Source organism: Thamnophis elegans, chromosome 5 (genome assembly GCF_009769535.1).
Source record: "Thamnophis elegans isolate rThaEle1 chromosome 5, rThaEle1.pri, whole genome shotgun sequence".
Lineage (NCBI taxonomy): Eukaryota > Metazoa > Chordata > Lepidosauria > Squamata > Colubridae > Thamnophis > Thamnophis elegans.
In genome coordinates this window covers 24,306,358-24,330,863 of record NC_045545.1, presented here as the reverse complement: position 1 = coordinate 24,330,863, position 24,506 = coordinate 24,306,358, and the positions used below count along the sequence as shown (strand labels likewise).

Here is a 24,506-nt window from a genome sequence, read left to right as displayed (position 1 = left end):
TTTTACATAAAATCCCGTAACCAAGAAATAGCATTTTTAACAGTGACCTAATGAATAAATCATACTGTAGCCACTCTTTGAGAGATGGGTTGTTTAGAAATATGAATAACTTCTATAGTACTTAGGAACTACTCATTTAATTAGGCTAATGGCCAAGACTCCTTTCTTCTTGAAAAAGGAAGTTAGTTCCACTTCCTGAGCTTTGGCTTTCTCCTGTGCTGGTGATCAAGCAAGTTATACATCAATAAAAGAAAACATTTGTAGCTCAGGATTGAAATGAGGAATCCTTGGTGCTGAGTTTGGATTTCTTGCAGGTGTCATTACCCAAATCAGACAACACCATCAGTACTAGTGATGGACTAGCATCAAGGACCCTTCATGTATACATCGGCTAAAACACTCAAAAAGTAGATCCTCTGCCAGCACTGTTTTATTACAATGGAGAGAGGCTAATAAGACAGATTTGTGCATGCAATTTATACAAGCAAGCATGCAATTTATGCATGCAAGCATGCAAGCATGCAATCTATCCATCACTTCGATTCAAATGGACTTTGGAAAGCTGACACGCCAGTATCGCTCAGAATTAAAAATCCCTCCCCCGCCGAATAAAACTAAGCATCAATCGTCTATGGTGATTCTCAGTCATCCAGGTCATGATTGTCCCGAAGGTGCTTTTTCAAGAGGCAACTGGACTTTCTGATTTTTCTTTGAAGACGTTTCGCTTCTCATCCAAGAAGCTTCTTCGGAGCGAACCACGATCCCCTACGGAAAACAGAAAAGGCCTTTAGCACCGCTTGCACATGCGCAGCAAGGCATCTCAAGTGAGCATGCGCACACGCAAGTTATGCGTGTCTCCTTTCACCAGGCGGCCTAGTTCTGAGCAGGCGCAGGCCGCGAGGTTCTTGCGTCGTTCGGAGAGAGCCGCTGAGGAACTTGGGATATTGCGGCCCAGGGAGTCTGGTAGCGAAACGACCGTTCGGTGGCCGTTACTCTGCGCGCAAGGGTCTTTTTTATTTTTTTTTCTTCCCTTGCGATTAGAGCGACGGGAAGCGCTGAGGGACATAGGAAGGAGGCGTCTCCCGATTCCCCAGGGCCCTTAACCCGTTGGCCCTCGATGCGTTTGTAAGTGCCGGAGAAGGAGGCAGCGCGATGGCTTCAAGCAACGGCACCGATGTGATTCAGGTCACCAATGTCTCCCCGAGTGCCAGTTCGGAACAGATGCGGACTCTCTTCGGCTTCCTGGGCAAGATCGAAGAATTGCGCCTCTTCCCTCCCGAGTAAGTTCCGCTTCTCCTCGCGAGAGAGACGGATGGTCGGGTCTTAAAAGGCCGCGGCCTCCTTGAAACCATCAGTCTAGTATTATTAGGGCCGGGGTGGGGCCGGGAGAGGATATAGGACAAGGCAGAAATCGACGAGCTTGGCTGCTTCCGAAAGCTAAAAAGCGGATCACGCGGTCGCTTCCTCGCAATCGTCCGCTCCATCTTGGAGCTTCCGGCGCTGGGGCGGCCTTTCTTTGCCTCGCCGACCTCGTCTGCTTTCGAAACCTGAGGAGGGGAAGGAAAGGCAGGAGGCGGGAAAGAAATCTGCCAGGGTCGGCAGTGGGGGCGCCGAGGGACGGTTTTGAACACCACCTTTATTAATTGTGTATTGGGGTGGGTGGGAGGTTAAGCGTTTTTCTGCTGCTCTAATGGACGCGCGTCTCCCGCTTCCGTAGGAGAGCCACGTTGTGAGGCGGGTGGGTTTTAGGAAAAGCGCTGTATTGCGTGAAATAAACTAATCTTGTAAAAGGAGGAAGAGCTATGCTACGGTCTAATCCTGGTCGTTGTTTCCTGTTGTCGGTTACATATAACACAAAGTTGCTTTTTTCTCTTCTTTTTTCTTTTGCTGCCGTAATAGCATTTGTAGGGTCTGTTTGTAATTTTCAGGGAAATTGTTTTAAGTGTACAGCATAGGTTACGTTTGGAGGAGTGGTTTTTTGTCATTTTCAGGTAAATATGTTTGAAGTATACAGCATAGGTTAAGTTTGGAGGAGTGGTTTTTTTTGTCATTTTCAGGTAAAAAGTTTTACCTGTATAGGTTATGTTTGGAGGAATGTTTTTAGGGCATACGGATAAACCAGACATCCTTGGGGTACAATCTTGATTTCAAACCAGGCAGAATGATAACCCATGATTTGGATTTTGAAGGAGAATAAACCGGCTGAAGAAAAGTGATCCTGGCCATATATCCTTCTTTGTTGGAAGGATGTTTGGAAATTTGTGGTTATGATACCTGAAAGAGGGTTTCTTTTTGGAGGGTGTAAATAAAACAGGAACATTAGTTTAATGATGAATCCAAAAAAGATGACTGAACACAGTCCTCAACTTAACAGTTCATTTAGTGACCGTTCCAAGTTGCAACAGCACTGGAAAAGTGACTTACGACCGTTTTTCAGAGTCGTAAGCATTCCCCATGATCATGTGATCAAAATTCAGATGCTTGGCAACCAGTTCATATTTATGACCATTTTAGTGTCCCGGGGTTATGTGGTCACTTTTTGAGACCTTCTGACAAGCGAAGTCAATGGGGTAACCAGATTCACTTAACCAGGTTAGTAACTTATCAACTGCAGCAATTGACTTAACACAATTGACTTGTGACAAGAAAGGTTGTAAAAAGAGCCAAAACTCAACGTAAAGGTCTCACTTAACAACAGAAATTTTGGATTCGGTTGTGGTCGTAAGTCGAGGATTACCTGCAGTGCCAATAAAGGAGAATATTTGTAGTTCAGGGTTGAAATCCTAACACTGATGATGTTAACCTTTTTGGGTAAATGAAACATCTTCAAGAAAACAACCAAGCTTATCAGAGGGCACCACTGAGGTGGGTTACTGTAGCAGAAGTAATGCTGAACTATTGAGGTCAGCCACAGATTAGTGAAATACTGCAACCAAAATGTTTTTGGTTTCTTCAGGTTTCAGATAGAACAAAATCCAGACAATGTGAGAAGGCAAGATTACTACATCTCAAGTAGATGCCAAGGCAACATAGTCTTCTGGCCCAACCACTCCCCAATTTTCTTGATACTTGAGACAGGTCTCTTCTTCCCTAAGCCAAGCATATCCCTGCATGACATCAGCTATGGCCCTCACCCATCTTCCCACCATCTTTCTTGCCTTCCCTCTTCCACTGAGAGGAAAACACTGGTCTTCAGTAAAGTTCCAAGAGCCTGACTCCATTTATAGGAAATGGCAATAGGAAAACACAGCAGGCTTGGCCTGTGTCCCATATAATCCAAAAGCATATTCTAGAATGGCTGTTAATCTGGTGATCTCTGGGATTGACACTCCCATGATCCCCAGCCAGTACAGTATAGCATACTTTGGGATTTATGCTGAAGCATACTTTGGGGAGATCCAGGTTAGGAAAAAAGTTGCTTCCATAGATTATCACTGTATGCCTAAAACACCAACAGGAAAGGGGTCCTTTCTTAATATTCAGATTTTCTGCATGAAATAAGCTCTTCAAATTGTAATTATGGGAAATTATTGAAATATAGAAGCCAACCAACTATTTACAGGGTTACATTTCAGAAAATACCTGCATAGCATCAGTACTTAAAGCATAACTTGGTCCTAATATAATTGTTAAAGTATACTAGCTACTCTGAAACAACAAGTTGGGAAGTAAAACAATTTTCTATGGAAGAGGATTGGTTGGTGATTTTTCACCCTAAGTGACATAATTTGGTCTGAGCATTTACTTTATAGTTACAAATCTATATTGTTTATTTGATTTATAGCTCTTCTTTAATTCAGCAGTTTAAGATAGTTCACATAATATTCCGTCCTATTTTTCTCCGGGGAAAAAAAATCTGAGTGGTAGATTGGACTGAGTGTGTGTATAATCCAAAGAGCCTGGTGAACTTCTGTGGCTAATGGTGAATTAGCATCTGGTTCTTCTGAACTCTAATCCAACACTGTAATCATGCTATCTCACTTAATATTTTATTTGGTGCAAAGCTAAACCATTGTATTCTTGGTGCTGTCTGAGCTTGTTTGTTTTCCTGTAGCTATTTCCCAGCCAGGTTAAATACAGCAGAAAATAACCAGGCTTGAAAATATCAAGAACCCTATAGTTTAGCCCTGGACTAGGTATGTCTTTTGTCACTAGAAAGGTAAAGTACCATCATGTATATGAAATGTATATGATGCACTTTGCATATATTTCTTTAAGAGAGAAATGATATATTGCCTGAGGGAAGATTTCTTTTTCAGTGAGGAAAAATTCAAGTTATCTATTGCCTGTGACATCCCATCAAGAATGTCGGTTATATCTTCCTAGTTTTCAGTATTAGATTAAATCTTAACTACACATAGTAAGAACTAAGTGTATGGCTGAGTGAACAACTATAGGGTTAGTCTCTTCATAAGGATAGGTACATATTAATATTCAGTCTTATTTAGGTTTAATTGAAATTAAGTATAAATATTATTCTTCTCCAGGCATGTGTTTAATAATTTTTCCTGTTCTGTAACATAAAAACCAGTAAGAATTTTTTGGAAAAACTGTAGGGTCCATGCCCAATACTTTTTTATATAGTTCCATAAGTGAAATAATGTCTTAATCTTCATGTTAATCTGATGTTTATATTCTGATTTTTTTTTTCAGTGACTCCCCTTTGCCTGTTTCTTCCCGTGTGTGTTTTGTAAAGTTTCAAGAACCTGACTCGGCAGTTGTGGCTCAGCACCTGACAAATACTGTATTCGTTGACCGAGCATTGATAGTCGTACCCTACGCAGAAGGTTTGTGAATTGTTTAAAGATCTATGAAGCCATAGACCTCTGGTACTAAATCCTGATGTAGTTGAATAGCATGAAGTTTAGCATATAAAATATCCAAGCTTTTTGCATTTTTAAAACCCTTGGTATACCCTCATCTTTAATTTCTGTACAACAGACATAAAATACCAATTGAGCACTTGCTGGAGCTTGCCCAATAGTTTTTACAAAGGCTTTTAGAATAATTTTATATTTACGCATTATTATTTGATTTATTTTCACCAGACTGCTTTGAGACATTTTTTAAGCTATCTTTTTAAAATGAAATATATAAACAAGCAATGTTGCTTTAAGTTATCTGGCATCTGTTATGAACATGGTTCATTCTCCCTCATGGAGAGTTAGTGAATATATATCACCAATTACAAGGCAATGTTCTGCTTCTTTTACTTGACAAATGAAAAGCAGTTACCCTCAATATAAATTCTGGTACACCAAGGGTTTGAGATCTCTTGTTAGTCAGAAAATATCTGCAAAAGTGCTAAATGGGCACTGGGTGTTAGATCTTATTTCACATTTTCTTATTCAACCTTGCTATATATTCTAGAATTTCTCTAAAATAATAAACTCTTCTCTCTTATTTGTGTGTGTGATTTTTATAGTGGAGAAGGCAAATGCAAAAGCCCTTCCAGATGACTGAAACAGTGGGGTCCTCTGCAGCTACAGGGGATTCTAGACATTAACTAAAGGCCAGCAAGCACTCAAGTCCCCAAGTGTTCTCCCGGTGTAAATCACTCACTTGTTAACAACATTTTTCTCTCTCTTCTTTTTCTTACATTTTTAGGGTGTTACAGTAATTTGAGAAACAATGAGCAGGTTGGAAATATAACTCTAAAACACTGTCAAGAAGACTGCTCTTCTAATGAGTTCTGTTGAACCTCTGTAGATTTCACCACAACTCTTTCAAAGGCACTATTCACTGATAAACTAGTACTCATTTTAGATCACGGGATTATAATAAATGACTTCACTTAACGCTGCACTTCTGCATAGAAAGATTACTACATCTCATTAAAATCAGTGGGATTTATGCAGACTAACTGCTGGATTGTAGTCTATGTTTTATATGTAGTGCCTCGTTCTACTCCTTAATAAGGCAGAAGAATATGCAACAGGCAGGTCTAATTAATTAATGTTAGGATATTCAAAACTGAAACTATAATTAATACCAACAAAGTTTCATCCTCATTGGTTTAACTTGGCTGAATAAAATAGAATACTTTAAAGTACTCTTTCTTAATATGTAATTCTGACAGTGTCAGATATATCTATGTCTGAGTCTTACATAATTGCTGTCTATATTAGGGCCAAGCTAGATGCGACAGTAGCTGCGTTTTTAAATATGGATTGGTCCCAATTTTGTAGAAAGAGGGGTGGGGTGCTTCTTTTCAGAGCAAAGGGGTGAAGTGTATAGCCGCCTTCCTGTGCCTGCAATTTAACCTCCTTGCAGTCTGTCTCCCTTTGTTTTTTCTTTATCTGAGCTCCATTGCTGCAACTGTGCCAGCACCCGCAGAAAGCTACTGTGGTGAAATAAGCAGCAGGCTGGGTAGGTTTCAGAGCCCTTGCCTCTTTGTATTCCTTTTATTACTAAACATGGATTATACACCTTTTTTTAATGTGATTGGGGAAGGAATGCCGCTGTCGTGTTCACCTTGGCTCTAATTAATTGAACCAATAGCCTCCAATATATTTGCAAGTTAGTGTTTTAAGAACTCCTTAAGAGCTTGAATGGTTTTGATACATCATATTTTTTTCTCTTTATAAACAAGATTTTAAACTCTACTAGAAAGATAGATGACTGATAAAGCTCATGCTGCGATACCAGTCAAAACGATGATTTTTCTGAGGTTTGTCTAATGCAATTTGAGTAGTTGTTACCTATCAAGAACTCACATTGAGTTTTTAGGATCTGCACCATTTTGTAGTTGGCGGGATATAACAAGTGGTTTATCAGAATAATGGACCCATGATTTTTTTTCCTTATGAACTTGGTCTCTACTCTGTTCTTGCAAATGGTCCTTATCTATGAAAGAATGTGGGTATCAGTCTTCAATTCTTCTTTTCACAAGACCTTGTTTTGCTAGTGCTTAAGCATTGCTGAGGAAAAAAAAAACATTTCAAGATCAATGAAACCTGTTCAGTTGCATTGAGGCATATGCTTAAGCACTCTACTGAATTGAAATCTACCCTTTACTATTGTGGCGATACGTTCTGATATTACCTCTCTACAAATATTACAGTATGCATTGTACTGATCATATATCCCCTAGTATCAAGTCGCATTTCTGTTCTTAGTGTGTTCATACATCTTGGTGTTGATTGTTGCTTTGTGTTCTAGACTTAACACAAAGTTCACGGTAAGGCATAGTACTATAATCTTCGTGATGAAATGGAAGGATTTGGAAGCAATGCAGATATTAAACAGGGACTTTGGGTGGGTTTGTGTAGGTTCTTTGGTTAATGTTTGTTTCTTTTGTCTGTTTCTTTTTCTTCATTTCTACACATTCATGCAGTATGTCATGGTTCTAACAAAGCAGCAGTAAAAAACTCTTGACGCATGAAAATTAACTGGTGAGGGGCCTCATTGTTTTTTAAAAAATTGTAGTTTTATTTCTGAATAACTTTTTTCCTAAAAACAAAATGAGGATCAGATGCATGACTACTTAATGGATGCAGATCTTCTGTGAGGTGTCTCAAGAGGATTTTTAGATAGATGCCAGAAATGTTATAGTTGCACTAATAGTGTGTAAACATAAATAATATCCTCTGAGACATAATTTGCATGCAAATTTATCCCATAATCTCAGTAGATATGTTTATATTGATGCATTATTGCCCTGTATCTAAATGACCTTTCCCCCCTTTTCCCACCATAACTTTTGGTATTGAAATTATGACAGCTCAGTGACAGAAGAAAGATAACAGTGCTGTGTATTATACATTTGTTTATATTATCGGCACTTCTCAGTATAGGTGGAAGGAACCATTACCTTTATTTAACAGTGGTTTTTCTTTTTTGTTGTTGTGTTTTACAGTTCTTTTCCCTGGTTCAGCCTGAACTATATACCAGGCCCTGCTGAAAATACCACCCAACAGTTTTCTTCTGCAGCTTATCCAGTTTCTCTTAAGTGCCCTGTACATATTGTATGTTTTATGATGAGATGCAGTTTTTTTAAATATGTCTTGCAGAAACGGTTCTGGTATTTGCAAATATATAGTACAGTTATCTTATTGAACTCTCTCACGTTGGGGGCTTGGGCACATTAACAGATTAATCCAATATGTATAGGGCTTTTGCTGTTGGTTAAAATAACAAGAATCAACATTACTGTTTGTCTCACGTTGGGCCTTTTGAAGGTTATTCTTTGTTCAGGGATAGGCAGTAAAAATAGACACTTAGCAGACCTCAAGCTGCAAATCAGAAGTTTCTTCTGAAAGGGCAACAATACTCAGCAGCATTCTTGGTACAGTAATCATGACACAGAGTGGAGCATGTATTTTACTGCACAGGTAAGAATGTGTCACATTTTAGGTGTTCACATAAACACATAACACGTGGACACATATGCAGAACCTACATTTGGACCTTTGTGGAGACCTTCATATCCAAATGAGAAGTCAGCAAAAGCCCTACACTTTTTCTTACCTTCTCTTAAGTTTTACAAAATTGTATGGTAGGTGTAAAAGAAATCATAGTGAACTGTGCCATTTTATTAACCCCTAAATCAAACTTTTTTTGTCTTGTGTATCTTGATTTTTCTGTGTGCTTTATAGTGAAGCAGCCGACACGAGTCGTTGTTCATAAAACAGCTTTTGAAAGTTGAGAGCACACCCCTGGAGAACCGACTGTGCTTGCTTACGTTTGGTTCATGACTTAAAAATCGAGTACAGGTGATGAAATCTTGGCAGTGTTAACAAAAAAGTAGTGTGTATTGTGCTATTTTTTATTCTAGAACTTAACCTTTTGTAGAGAAAAAGGAACAAATTTTCACACATTGAAGTTTCATTCTGACAAACCAGTTAATGATAAATTATTAAGAGAGCAAACATTGTATTATAGCCAACATAAGTACTTTCAGCAAACTCAGATGGTGTTTCAGGGAGACATTTTCTGGGTGTATTTGTGTGTGGTTTTTTTTAAAAAAGAAAAAAGATAATTGATGAGTAACTTCTAATGCAAAGTTGTCTCTCTGCAGGAGTTATTCCTGATGAGACTAAGGCTTTATCTCTCCTGGCACCAGCTAATGCTGTGGCAGGCCTTCTGCCGGGGGGTGGACTCCTGCCTACACCTAACCCACTTTCTCAGGTAAGAAGTAGATGTGTATAAAATACAGCAAAATTATATTATTTATATTCCTTTGTTTATGGGAGGTATGCTTATGCAAAGTTATTGTAATATTTGCAGCAGAATTATAATGAATAAGAATTGCCCCCAAAGTAACTGATTTCCTAGACTGGATCCTATCCTTTTCTTTCTTTTAACTCACGGTTGATACCTAATTCACTGCTATTTTTAAAAATAAAGTAACATCTGAAATGAAAATGTATGGAATATTGTGGCCAGAAATGGTATTCAGCCATTTCTATAATTGGGGATGAGCCTGTTGCAAGAGGCAAAAAGAATTGCTATGTTTTCACACAGCATAATGTTTACAGTGCTTATATGCCTTACCTGGCTTCTATGACACTTATAAAAAAATAATGCTTTATAACTATTAAGTCATTTAAAAACTATTTCTCGATTACTCACTGCTTCCCCCCCCCCTGTAAAATCACAGAGAAGGGACTTATGCTTATAGTTTCAGGAATGTGCTTTCTTGGGACTTCCAGAGGGCAACCTTTTTAGTGTAATGTTGGTCCTCTTTGAGTTTGGTGTGGCTGACTTTCTAGTGAGTGCTTTCATGTTTGCCTTATAACAGAAGTGAGAACCTTGAGTAGAGATTTCTAAAATGATGAATAAAGAACTGCATAAGGACAATGAGAGTGTCAGCGTTCCAAGTATCATGCAGAATTAAATCAGAGTCCAAGGCAAAATGATCCTTAAAAGTTCCAATTTAATAAGTCAGACATCTTGGCACAAGTTACCTAGAATTCCCACCCAGTTGAAAGTTCATGATCTTGTCCCCACAGCCATAAATCTATCACATGGTCCAATCTTCTACTTCCATGCTGGTATCTCCACCCAGCTGTTCCAGTCAGGTGCAGAGACGCGGAGACAAAAGATGACCTTGGGCTTCTAGAAAAGAATGACAACAACACATTCCACAATTCTACTCCTTTCTATTCCCCCCCCCAACTACTACACTAATGAAACAGCATAAAATGAAATAAGAGAGAGTGTGGCAAAGATCCTAAAAGGGATATAACTGCAGGCCTGACAGGTGGCCTCTCCTTAGAAGAAAAGTATTTCCTGAAAAGAGAATGACATAAAAGTTAACATATAAAAAAAAATTACCACCTACTCTCCCCCCCCCCCCCCCCGCGGAACCCTTTGGTTTATCGGGAAACTTCTCGTGGAATTGTTCTGCTAACGTTTCCTCTTTTAAGTTCCAACTTTTCACCCAAGTGGCTTCAGACAAAGGGTAACCCTTCCATTGCACTAAATACTGCAAGCGACTCCTATTCAACCTAGAGTCTACAACCTTTTCCACCTCAGATTGTGTTTCCCCTTCTATCACTACAGGAGGAGGGAAAGCTTGGGTGGATGGTCTTATGCTAGACCCAATTACTGGTTTCAACAAGCTACAATGAAATTCTGGGCCAATTTTCCCTAGAACTGGGTAGACTGAGTTGAACTATAACTGGGTTAACTATCTTCACTATTGGGAATGGACCTAGAAATTTTGGACCAAATTCCTTGCTAGGCATTCTTAATCTTATATATTTGGTAGACACAAAAACTTTGTCCCCCACATGGAAGGGGGTTTGGAGCGAGCTGTGTTTATCAGCTTGCTTCTTGTAGGCTTCTGCCGCATCTGCTAGAGCCTTCTTCGTATTCTCCCATTCTTTCTTTAGCATGTCCATCCATTCATTCAAAGACATGGAGGAGGGAGGTTCTCTAGGCAGCTCAGGCATGGCAACAAATTCCAATCACTAGTAATCTGAAAAACCGTTAATCACGTGCTGCTGTGGACCGCATCGTTGTACACCACTTCAGCGAAGGGTAGCAAGTCCACCAGTTGTCTTGCTGATAGTCCACATAACACCGGATGTATTGTTCCACCACCGCATTGGCTCTCTCTACTGCGCAGTTCATCTTGGGATGAACCTCTGAGCTCAGTTCTTGTGTGGACCCAACGGATCTCAGGACCTCTCTCCACAACTTGGCTGTGAACTGAACTCTGTGGTCTGAAATGATCCTCTTGGGCAATTTGTGCAGGCGATAAATATGTTTCACAAACATTTTCGCTAACTTCTTTGCGGATGGCAACCCTGAGCAAGCGATGAAGTGCGCCTGCTTGGAAACCAAATCAATAACTGTCCAGATTACTCTGTTCCCACTGCTGCCTGGGAGTTCCACGATGAAGTCCATTGTGAACTCTTCCCATGGTCGGTTAGGGCTGTCCACTCATTGTAGCAGTCCAGGGGACTTCTCCGGCAGTGGTTTCATCGTTGCGCAAATAGCACAGCTTTTTACGTAATCTTCCAACTCTAGTTCCATCTTTGGCCACCAAAATTGATGCCTGGTGAGGTGGAGCGTTTTTAGGAATCCAAAGTGGCCACCTAGTGCCTCATGGCTTCGCTATAGAACTTCCAGCCTCAACCCCGCAGGGATGTACAATTTGGACCCCTTCCAGGCTAATCCATTTTCCCTTGTTAGGATTTCCTGATTATTGTTGAGCCACTGGTCTGTTGGGAGCACCAATTTCATAGCTGTCATCAGCTTATCCTGGCTTCCATTACTGTCATACTGCGGTTTTCTTGACAAAACATCCCCCAACAAGTTTTTTGGTACTTGTTGGACTCCTGGGGTTTTTGTCTCTGTTGCAGTTTCTGGGCTTTTGGATTCAATCATCCCTGGCTGGCCCTTTTCCTCCACCGATGGTAGCGGCTCAAACACAATCCTCAATTTCCTACCACTGTCTTCCCATTTTATTGTAGGCTTCCACTTGTCAAGCCATGCAAGCTACAAGATTATATTTTCCGGCATTTCTGGAGCCACAATGAATCTGAGAAGCTCATAGTGGCGGCCCACTTGTAACTTCACCAGTTCAGTTACTAGCGTGGCTTGGGCCCTTCCAATTAGCGTTCCATCTACCTGCTCAACCTGAATGGGACAGTTTAGAGGTCTTGTGCTTATGCCTAGTTGCTTGACAATCAACATGCTGATTAAGCATCGAGTGCAACCGGTGTCCACAATTGCTTCAACTTCCTCTTCCACCCCCGTCTCAGGTACTTGGAAGTTGACTTGGAAGGTGAAGGGGCGGATGGATGCATTCACCATTGGGTCATCTTCAGCGTTTTCCTCTTCCGAGGCCTCTCCATTGGTAGGACTCTTTGTCACCTTAGGTTGGGGATCCTCTTACAGAGGTTGTTTGCTTTTTTCCTCCTCCAAGGCCTCCCCCTTGGTAGAACTCTTCATCACCTTAAATTGGGAGTCCTCTTCCAGAGATTGTTGGCCCAGATGACTCTTTCCTGGTGGCATCTTGGGCCTTCTCTTTACCACCGTGGCGGTTGGTGCGCACATTTGTGGCATTGGGGCTTGAGCCAAGCACTCTGATGCTTTGTGGCCGAGTTGACAGCAATGGTGGCATTTTGTTGGCCCCCACAAGAAATGGAACCTAGTTACATCTCAAAACTTAGGAACCGCCTCATCACATTGTTCCGCTATCCATTCTGTAGCTTCCCCCTTGGTAATCCCGTCTTCCATTGTTGAGAACCTTTCTCTGTAGGAAGGTGGGGTAAGAACCTGTTGGGGCATTGCAGGGGAGACTGGAACCAGTGGGGAGGTCAATCCCTCGGTTGGCCACTGCCCAGTTATCTGCCATGGTGCCATCTGCTGAGGGAGGGCAAGTGCCCACTGGCATCCCTTCCATCCATGACCTGAGGTTAAGACCCATCCCAGGGTTGCCTGATTCACAGGTTGCAGTTCAACCAACGATGACTGGCTAGAGGGGGTTATGTGCCAAGGCCCGCTCTGCTGGCTTGGAGGATTTTCCCATGTTGATGGCCAAGGAGGTGCCCACTGGCATCTTATCCATCCATACTCTGGGAAGAAAACCCAATTTGGTGGTGCTTCATTCACAAGCTGCAGCCCAATTTCCGGTGGCTGGCAAGTGAAAGATGCTGGCCAAATCCCTTCTTGCTGGCTGGGTTGAAAATCCCATCTTGATAGGGATTCTGTCTTCAACTCAGTTGCAGAGTACTGGTTCATTTCATTTATCGCTGTTTGGAAGGAATCAAAATCTCCACTCCAGATTTTTTTTCAAGCCTTGCCTGGGGGGTAGGAGAGGGAGCATGCATTCACGTTTAGTTGTCCAAAATGGTCCAGGAAGCCCATCAGAGATGACTTCGTGAGGGTGGCTGGGATCGCCATTCATCAGATCTTCTGGCCATCCTCTGGTCGTGTGGAGAATAAGCCTCTCCAGTCCCCTCCGTTCCATCCCCCTCTTGCCAGATGCAATAAATCTTGAAACAGAAATTCCTTCGCCTTTGAAGATTTGCAGAGAAGTGTCTCATCTCAGCTTCTTATCTCAAAAGGCTTTCTCATAATTGTTCGCTGATATTTTATGCTGACCCGATCAGCGTTGGGAATCAGCAACCCCTCACCAGCCCCGTTGCCGGGGTGCTGGCGATTTATTTTAAAAGGAGAATTGGGATAATATCAGCGTTCCAAGTATCATGCAGATTTAAATCAGAGTCCAAGGCAAAACAATCCTTAAAGTTCCAATTTAATAAGTCAGACATCTTGGCACATCTGTGGAATCCCAATTCTAGAAGTTACCTAGGATTCCCACCCAGTTGAAAGTTCGTGATCTTGTCCCCACACCCACAAATCCATCACATGGTCCAATCTTCTTCTTCTACGCTGGCATCTCCACCCAGCTGTTCCGGTCAGGTGCAGAGGTGCGGAGACAAAAGATGACCTTGGGCTTCTAGAAAAGAATGACAACAACACATTCTACAATTCTACTCCTTTCTATTCCCCCTCCCAATTACTACACTAATGAAACAGCATAATGAAATAAGAGAGAGTGCGGCAGACCAAAGATCCTAAAAGGGATATAACTGCAGGCCTGACAGAGAGTATTATTCTTCCTTTCCAATATCCAGAAATACAGTTTAAGAAAACACTTGTTGGGATATAAGTGGGAAACAATACTTTGTAGCAAGTATATGAATTTCACTTAAATGGTCTGTTGTTGCAAAATTAGAGTTAAGCCAAATTTACAAAGTCACAGTAGGTAAGTAAGTGAAAGGCTAGTAGAAGTAGTGCATGCAGATCAGGTGAAATACCTTCTTGCTTTTCGTTTCCTGCCATTCAGAGAGTGGAGAGTCCCAGTTTAGAAGAGAGAAGAGAAATGCTTCTTCTGAGATGCAACTAGTTTAGTATAAATGAAACAGTTTTTAAGACATAATTATTATTTCATTAATTACCTTTTGAGGGTTTAATTTGGGTGCATAATGTAAAAATGAGAAAAAATTAAAAATGGGTAATTCATATTTTCTACTTGCATGAAGAAGACCACATTCAGTTCTTCAATATTTGTTTTTCAAAATCAGCTAACAAATGATAAATATTCTTGCATGAAACTGGATTACTATGACCAATTGCTACTGTAGCCATTATGGCAACTGTTCAACCCCTAAGGGTTATTTAGCCAAACAACCGATGTTTAGTCACCAGAAGTTCCAGTTTGGGTGGACTTGGTAGTTAAAGGATGATAGGAAGCCTCTGCATTGGATTCACAAGAGCTGATACCCAATTAGATGGATAAACTGATTTGATATAAAACAGCTACCTACATTCAAGTTAATATAAAAATCAGTGTCAGTACTTGTTGTTTTCCAGAGATTTGGAAAATAGTAGAACAATTAGAATATGCTGAGAATGTGCTGTTTTTGTATTTTCCTTATGAAAAGTGCATAGATTGTATTAATTTTCATTCTTACAGATCGGTGCTGTTCCTCTGGCTGCTTTAGGAGCTCCAACTCTAGATCCAACTCTAGCTGCTCTAGGTCTTCCTGGGGCAAACTTAAACTCTCAGGTATATTGCTTTTAAGTCTAAATCTGTCTCTAGAAAATCATCAGTTTTAACATTTATGCAGTTCCACACTCATGGGATTTTTATTGTGGAATTCCATGGGATTATTTTTGTTGTCTCTGGTTTTCCACAGCAACAAGAATCGAGTGAGTTCATCTGAGTATTAGAAGATTGTGATATATGATGTGTATTTAACAGAGCAATTCATGAATCATAGTATTGGAGGAAGGCCAAGCAGCTAAAGCTCAATGTAAAGAAAACTTTTCCTCATGGTGAAATATTTACTTGCATTACAATTTACACTGCATTACAATTAGTCACAAATTGGGCTTTTTGTATTATTTTGCTTTATCAGTTTAATACAATATTAATGGAAAATAAACTTCTTCAGCATCCTCCCATCTCTCTCAGATCTGATTCAAAGGCTTAGGGATTCCTCTGGAACAGTTTTGGTAAATTGTTGGGCAATTGTAATATTTCATGCCATCAATATATTGTATAATGAGAACTCATAATCTTTAAAAGTTCTTTAACAGCATAATTAGAGTTCACATTTACCATTGTTATAACTGAAAAAGGTATGTAACAATTTTGACCCAAATTCAGTCTTAATTGTATTTGTCTATTGACTCTTGGATTGTGGATATATTTCTCATTGCAGTCATTTTGTAAATGAACAACTCTTCCTCCAGTTGCAGAAACCTCAAATGATCAAGGGCTCTTGTGCAATTTTAAACATAAAATATCTTGCAAATACTGACATGAATAACTAGTTTCAGTAGTAAAAAATAGCCTAGATCTGAGTATACATTGCATTATCAATTTAAATTTATATTAAGCTAATGGTAGATATGTTCTGAGACTTACAATAATTTGTGTTATTTAATTTGTGTTAGATTTAAAGCCATTTGGGTATTAAAAAAACTTTTTTCCAAATATTTGTATGAAAAGTAATTTCTGATTATTTTTCTTTGCAGTCTCTTGCAGCAGATCAACTGTTAAAACTTATGAGCACAGTGGATCCAAAGTAAGTATCGATTTTAGAATTGCATTATATAGCACAATTTTTTTTGAGAATTAGGAATTTGAAAGTAATGCCTTTTGGGTGAATAAGAAGCAGGATTTTTCCCAGACTTGCATGTTACAAGTAGTCCTCAACTCACGACAACAAAATTTTGGTCACTAAGCAAGACACTTGTTAAGTGAATTTTGCTCCATTTCACGCCCCTTGTCGCCTCAGGGGTTAAGTGAATCACTCCAGTTGTTGGTTAGTAACACAGTTGTTAAGGGAATGTGCCTTCCTCATTGACTTTGCTTGTGAGAAGTTCAGCAAAGCTGATCCTATAATGCTGGAACACTACAACTGTCATAAATACATGCCAGTTGCCAAGCGTCCAAATTTGGATCACATGACCATGGGAATGTTGCAACGCTCATAAGTGTAAGAGGCTGTCAACTTGGCACTGTTTTCAGTGCCGTTAACGATCAGTAAATGTGAAAGCTTATAAGTCGAGGACTGCCTGTAACTACCTGGGCTTAGGAAAGTAGTTTTTTGTTCTGCTCTTCCCCTTTTGTTGTAGTGAAAGCAAGGAGATGCCTCTATGAAGGCTATTTTAACATGCTTAATAGACTTCCTTAATTTTGTAAGAAAAGGAGATGGGCAATTCTGAGACAGCACCTCTGATCTTCTAAACAGGAATTTTCCCAGGATGCATGCCATCATTTTATTTGCCCTTTGAATTATGGGACATCATTTCAGAAGTAATAAAATGTTTTCCTCTCCATGACACTCATGGCATACACAGTTGAGTGCAAATCTATCTCATCACTAACTAATAATATTTAAAATATTTTTATATTTATTAAATATTTTAAAATATTTAATAAAATCAAGTGCTATATTGAAACAAATATGTTTCAATGCATGTTTAATCTATTTATATTCTTCGATTATGTCTTGGCTGTGAAATTGCACATGTAAATAAAAGTTCAATAACACTTCAAAATATAGGTCAAAATTAACGAGACTTGTAGTATTACAAGAGTGGCCTTTCTCCTGTTACCGTATATGAGTAAATTCAGCTTGTTGAAATTTATATAAATGTAGAAATAATGGCATCAGAACTTCAAAAAAAATTATTTATTTATTTATTTATTTAATCTGTTTATCTAGTTGCTTACCTGATACATGTGAATGAACAGCATAAACTGTTAAAAACATAAAAATAAAACAAAATAACCACAAACAATGAACAAAAAGATTTTAAAAGCTATGCAAAAAAGTCTTTAAAAAATAAATCTTCAAGAGAGTGCAATTTCCTTGGCAATACGGCCATTTTGCAGGCTGCATACCCATGTTAAATCTTAATGCAACAAGAGACAATAGATTGTTTTTCCAGGTTAACATAAAACAATTTATACATCTGTTATAAACTAATCCCAGATTAGTCCTGGAATGTACTAGTTAGACAGTTTATTGCAAAAGATGTGTCAGTGTAGTTGGAAAATTGTGGCCTGGACTAGAATATTCTTCCCAATCTACTCTTGAAATGCTGGCTCCCGTGATTTCTAGTACAGGTAATCCTCGACTTATGACCCCAATTGAGCCCAACATTTCTGTTCTTAATTGAGATATTGGTTAAGTGAATTTTACCCCATTTACAACCTTTCTTGCCACAGTAATGTGAATCACTGCAGTTGATAAGTTAGTAACACGATTGTTAAATAAACCTGGCTTCCTCATCATCTTTGCTTGTCGGAAGGTTGCAAAATGTGATCAGGTGACCTTAGGACACAGCAAGTCATAAATATGGACCAGTTGCGAAGCATCTGAATTTTGATCACATAATCATGCAGATGCTGCAAAGGTCATAACTGAAAACTAGTCGTAAGTCACTTTTTCAGTGCTGTTGTAACTTTGAACGGTCACTAAATGAACTGTTGTAAGTCAAGGACTACCTTTAAAGAGCAGAAGCTGGAGGATCACTATTAATTTCAAGTAAATTCATTTTTGGTATCATGGAAAAAATAATTTCCTCAGCATTACAATTAAAGGACAAGAATATTTTAGACAGTGGGATAATCTGGTAAAAAGGATACACTAGGCCGAAAAAGAAAAGAAAACAGCAAGCAAATTCAAATACTCATTTTTGAAATTATATTTTAAATAAGTTTGCATAGTCCTGAAATTAACAACTAATACGTGCTTTCGTTTATTCACAAAAATGTTTGTGCCAGTGGATTCAACAGACTCCAGACAGTTTACATAAACAAAAATAATAATAAAATACTTAATAAAAATTCCTAGCATTATACCCCAAAATGCCACTGTCGGCGATCAACAGACTTTTTCACCAAATGCCTTACAAAAGGAGATTGTTGCAATTATTTTTCTAATGGATAGCAAGAGTTAGTTACATGTGTATTCTGCTTTAAATGGGCTATACAGTTCAATTTTTCTATTTAATTTTTTGTTTTTATTTGGTTCAGGCTCAATCACGTAGCTGCAGGCCTTGTTTCACCAAGTCTGAAAACAGATACCTCCAGTAAAGAAATAGAAGAAGCCATGAAACGAGTACGAGAAGCACAATCTCTGATTTCTGCTGCTATAGAGCCAGGTAAAGCCATCTAAAATGTCACCTAAATAATTTTGCCTTACAGAAAATTACTATAACACAGTGTGGTCCAGAAAAAAACAGCATTGTATGAGATATCGGTAGAAAGTCAGATATGAGTAAACTTTGGGAAGAACAACATCTGTTTAAGAATCATAATCAGGAAGTCTTTTGATACCACTTGCTGAAAAATACAGCAATTGTGGTCTATATCCAGGAGCATCTATTGATGAGATGCTGGACTTATTTTTTAGCTGACCCAAAGAACTCCTTTTATATTTCTTCGGTTTGTTCAGATGTTATCCTGATAGGTACCATATTTTTCAGAGTATAAAACAAACCTTTTTCCCTCAAAAAAGAGGCTGAAAATCTGGGTGAGTCTTATACGCTGAATACATCATTTTTTGCCTGCTAAAACCCCGTCCCCTTCACCAAAATGGCCATGCAGAGCCTTTAGGAGGTTTTCAGAGCGTTCCTGGGGGCTGGAGAGGGCAGAAATGAGTGAAAAACAGGCTAGTTTTCACTCAATTTGGGGGGGGGGGCAGTCCCCAGGAGCATTCTATAAGCCTCCTAAAGGCTATTCATGGGGGAAAAAACGGGCCGGTTTTGGGAGGTCTGCAGAGTACAAAAAAAAATTATTTTTTTAATTTGCCTCTTCGAAATCTTGGTGCGTCTTATACTCTGAAAAATATGGTATGTCATCTTGTGTAATACATGCCACTTCTATATCTTATAGGAATATGAATTAAAATGTTTGTTGTTAGTTGAAAAATGCCTTTGACCCTTTACACAATTGATAGAAATAGCAGAAAACTGCTTTAGAGACATAAAAACTCCTTCGGCTACAATTTATGTATAAAAAAATAACTTTAAAAGCGTTCACCTAATTTCTCCTGATGGTTCTGTAATGGACACCTCCGATTTTCTGATTCCAGATAAAAAGGAGGATAAAAGAAGGCATTCAAGATCCAGGTCACGTTCAAGGCGAAGAAGAACACCTTCTTCTTCCAGACATAGGTAAGGGTTCACAACAATGACTCACCTCTGACTACTTACTGAAATTGGCAGATAAGATCGTAGTTACTATATAACATGGAATGGCCAGTAGTAAATAGCATAATCTGGGGAAAAATGATTGAGAAAAATAAATTTTATTAAGCCAATTGTTTTAAGACTTATTTTTCGATAACTGTATGAGACTACAGCCATAGTGTTGTGTGAGAGAATGCACCCATTTTTCACTAGCTGATTAGTCGAGTAATACTTACAAAACATTTCCAAAATGCTAATTAGTCTTAATAACATGAGCTGAACATGAAATCATTAGAATGAATGTAATGAGTAGATAGTATTGCACAGAAAATAAGGAATTCTGGTAGGTGGTTGATAATTTTTCTTGTTTTTGAATAAAAGGTTTCTTGTGTTTCATGTCTTTCAAAGTGTATTTCAGTTGCTGATGTTTTGTCTTTATTATTGAGAGAGTCCTCATCAGTTATTTAAGTGAAACATAACAAATATTTCCATTTCCATATGTTGTATTTCTGCTAGCACTCAGATTATCTCAAGCAGTACAATACAATCAGACAAACAGACATCACCAGAGCCTAACACTGCAGTAAAATGATAACTTTTCACCATGCAAAGTTACCCTTAATTTGTCAGATTGCAAGAAAGTGTGAACAGTTCATTTATACTCTGAAGACATTTAAGTCTGCATAGCGAATAGTAAATTCCCCTACTGTAGATAATAGTTGTATATATCTAGTCCATGTTTGCTCAGTCACTAAGCATCACTCTATTTGATAGTTCATAAAAGTATCTCTTATAATGTGATCTGATACGTCATTTTTATATGATTAATGATTTTCTTAATAGACGGTCACGAAGTCGATCCAGAAGACGGTCACATTCAAAGTCAAGGAGCAGAAGAAGATCTAAAAGTCCTCGACGGCGGCGATCTCACTCCAGAGAACGTACTAGGAGATCTAGGAGCACTTCCAAAACCAGGTGATTGAAAACTTCACAAAATCCTGAAATTCTGTTTTGCATTGGAGGAAATTATTCTGTTAGATATAAAAATATTAGAAATGTGATTTGTAGCCATTTTTCATTCTTGCCTGATGAAAAACTCTTTGATCCAGCAAAAAGCTCCATCTGTGGAATGGGGAGGTGACAACTTTCACCAAAGGGTTTTTTCCCCCAGTTTTAAAGATTACTCCAAACATGAGATTGAGATCAGTGGTAGGAAGAGTAAGGCACACCTTTCTTCTCTTGATGCTGCTATCAGAAGCTTCTGCTGGATCAACTAACATTGGCATGAATTCTACCCTGTAACCAGGATAGATGGATGGAGATACACGCGCACATACATACATCCTGGTTACAGGGTAGAATTAATGCCAATGTTTGTGTGTGTGTGTGTGTGTGTGTGTGTGTGTGTGTGTGTGTTTTATACATGCATACACACACACACACTATAAGTAGAATACATGAAACAAAAACAGCTCATCATTTCTTCATCTTTTAGAGACAAAAAGAAAGAAGAAAAGGAGAAGAAACGGTCTAAAACTCCACCCAAAAGCTACAGCACTGCCAGGCGATCCAGAAGCGCAAGCAGGTTTGGTGTAATCCTATATTTCTCTCGAAGGCTGTTGAGATGGCCTCCTATTCTGACCTCTGGGAAACCTTCACTATTTGAACTAGGGTCCTTTCATACTACACTAAAAGCATTTTAATGAATTGTACTGCTTTAGATTAAAACAGTGAGATAAAATTCTCAATGTTAACCTATCAACGTTTCTATGAGGTGCTAGTGGACCAGCATGCTGGTTGGAAGTCAATCCTTGCCTTATAGATATCTTGCACTTGTCCATGTGGGTCATGAGGAATATGACAGTTACTCCTCTTATGCAAGCTCTTGCCTTTTAATTTTTCAGGCTAAAGAAAATATGGGTTGCTAGAAATAGAGATCTCATTCTGTACATGCACAAATCTGGCTATAGTTTGTCCAGCAAACAATTACTGATTAAAAGTTGATGTGTGTGTGTGTGTGTGTGTGCATTCTGCATTAGAAACTTCATTTTGCAAGGTTTTTGCTACCAGCAAGACCAATTTCAGTCTTTCTTTTGACTTTTAGTTATTATCCCTGACTTTTCACTGTGCTATCTTGAGGTCACTACCGTATTTCCCTGAAAATAAGACAGAGTCTTATTATTTTTTTTACTCCCGAAATAAGCGCTTGGCCTTATTTTCAGAGAGGTCTTATTATTTTTGAGGTGTAGGAGGCGGCGAGCGTGGTCACCTCATGGCTGCTGCTGTGTTGCAATATTTTCGGGGAGGGCTTATTTTTGGGGAAACGGTACATGTTACCATCCTAATCAAGACCTCAGAAAGACTGATTTAATTTAGCCTTCTATGTTGTATTTATGCTTTCTTCTGCTATAAAGAAATGCTGAAGCCATTAAAATATTTTGTCTTGTTTATATATACTTTGGAGATTAAATGCATATTGGGGTGTTAATAAATACAAGGAAAAGTTTGATTGTGAGTCACTCTTGTTACAGAGAAAGACGCCGCAGAAGAAGCAGAAGTGGCTCCAGGTCACCTAAAAAGCCTAGGTCACCTAAGAGAAAAGTGTCTAGATCCCCTTCACCAAAAAGGTTTGTCTTTTAACAAATCTACGGAATTGATCATTTTTTTCTTTCTCAGTTCTCCTATCATAGGAAATGCCTTAGATCTTGTACAGGCTTAAATTAATGTTGATAAATTAACAGTGATTGAGAAACTAATCTAGCAGCAATTACTGGCATTAGAATCTTACTTCACTTTGGAAAGTGAAGTAATTTGAAGATATTCAATAAATTGACATACTTCAATAAAGGCATAATTATTTGTAAATAGTAACACAGATGAGCTTCTCTGCATTTTTCATATTGTTAAACAGCTTTCATTGCAGAGACTTGGGTGCAACTTGCCCATAGAACATTTTCGTTAAAACATTTTAGTAATCCCATGAAATGTTTGTATTCTCATTGTCAGGTATTTGTTGTTTTCCTTTCAGGCATAAGAAAGAGAAGAAAAAAGATAAAGATAAAGAGAGAAGCAGGGATGAGCGTGAAAGATCAACAAGTAAAAAGAAAAAAAGCAAAGACAAAGAGAAAGACCGAGAGAGGAAATCAGAAAGTGACAAAGATGTCAAAGTATGCTTAAATATATTTCTCCTGGTTGATAGAGATTGCAAACTTCATTTGAAACATGTCTTATGTACTTTATTTTACGTTTTGTCTTGGCAAAGCAGGTTACAAGGGATTATGATGAAGAAGAACAAGGCTATGATAGTGAAAAAGAGAGAAAGGAAGAAAAAGCCGCTGATGCCACTTCCCCAAAGCTTAAGGAGTCCCCGGAGAAAGGGGGTGGTGAACCAAGGGAGTCCAAGGTCAATGGAGATGATCATCATGAAGAGGATATGGATATGAGTGACTGAATGTTGCCTTTCCCGTGAAAACAATTGGCCACATGCATCAGTGTCATTCCTGTGTGATTCCTTTATGCTGTACTTGTTTAACCTTCCAAACTAGATGTATACAGCTGTAACTATACATGGTTGTAAAGCGCCTAATATTAAATAATTACATCAAAAGTTTTAGAGAAAGTGATATCTGGGTTTCCATTCTTGTTATTGGCTAAATTGAATTGAGTAGCCCAGCAGTCCTTACTCGGTGCTGCTTTTTTCCTTTTTGAGCAAAAAGCTGCATGCATCTTTGACAGGCATGGACTGTTTGTGTTGTATGATCTTTTTAGTAAACCAGCTCACAATAGTGTTTCTAGAGTTTTGATTATTTACAATAATAGAGCAAAATAGGGAATGAACTGGCTGCATGTTAACTGTGGCAAGAACCTCCTTATCTTCTACAACATGGTGGCCCACTAAAGGCCTTCAGTGTAGAGAGAGAGAAACTAACATTAGCTTCATCTGGGAAGAAATCTTCTGATAGAGGTAGATAATATTTCTAGCCCTGTGGCTGAATCTTTTTGTTGTGGATTTGTTTGGCTTTGACACGGTTGAAATGCATTAGTCTTTTGATGCCCAGTGTAAGGTAGACTTTGAGTCTCAATCCTTCTCAGGTGGGGTGTTTCATTTTCCACAATTTGGATGTCTTGAGGTAAAAAAAAAAACATCTCTGTATTCTGCAGAAGAGACAGAGATAACCTTGTGTAGTTTTTTAGAAGCTGCATTTCATTTTGAGTATTAAAACTGCAACAACAAGAAAAAGGGTAGTGCATTTTAAATGGAACTTCATAATGATTTTAAAACAAGTCTACTTGATAATGTATTTGATCTCAAGTTGTATAAACTAACTCATTTGTGTTGCAGTCACTGAAGTAGTAACCTTTGACACAGTAATTTTATGTTATGCAAAGTATATGGGCAATCTATTTTAGTTCTGGAAGTTTTGGGGGCATATACTTTTGTGCAGGTAAAAAAAACAAAAGTAGGCTACAGTCTGTGCCATGTTTATGTACAGTTTCTGAAATTGTTTTACAAGACTTTGATAATAAAAAAATCATAAATATACACTTGATTTGTACTAAAGTGTGCGTGTATTGATGTTAATGATTTGTATAAAGCTACCTCACTTCTTTCCATTTATATTTTCATTTAGTATCATTGTTTAAGTCTGCCTGTGTTACCACAAAAATATCTGGCATATTCATAATTTGTGTCCAGGAAAGTTTCCCCCCTCCCCCCATATGTTGGAAATCTGATGGCGTTCACTCCTCTCCAAAAAAGATAGGCTGCCCTTCCAAAAAATGAACTAGTCTGTATTTTTAATATTTAGTATCCTTGGACAAACATACTGCTT

General features: G+C 38.7%; 1 protein-coding gene across 2 annotated transcripts; it reads left to right on the top strand.

The window, feature by feature from the left end:
- The first annotated feature begins 851 nt into the window (after positions 1–851).
- Positions 852–24,324, top strand: SRSF11 (serine and arginine rich splicing factor 11). Of its 2 annotated transcripts, none has more exons than XM_032217216.1 (12): positions 852–1,280; positions 4,654–4,787; positions 9,020–9,129; positions 14,939–15,031; positions 16,006–16,055; positions 18,518–18,645; positions 19,578–19,659; positions 20,518–20,649; positions 21,170–21,259; positions 22,206–22,301; positions 22,703–22,841; positions 22,940–24,324. In XM_032217216.1, exons 1-12 carry the CDS (start codon positions 1,153–1,155, stop codon positions 23,123–23,125), a joined length of 1,368 nt encoding a protein of 455 aa, XP_032073107.1. In that variant the 5' UTR covers positions 852–1,152; the 3' UTR covers positions 23,126–24,324. The 2 variants fall into 2 exon arrangements, with proteins under 2 accessions (XP_032073107.1, XP_032073106.1); XM_032217215.1 differs by having other exon boundaries at positions 22,937–24,324.
- The last annotated feature ends 182 nt before the right edge of the window (positions 24,325–24,506 follow it).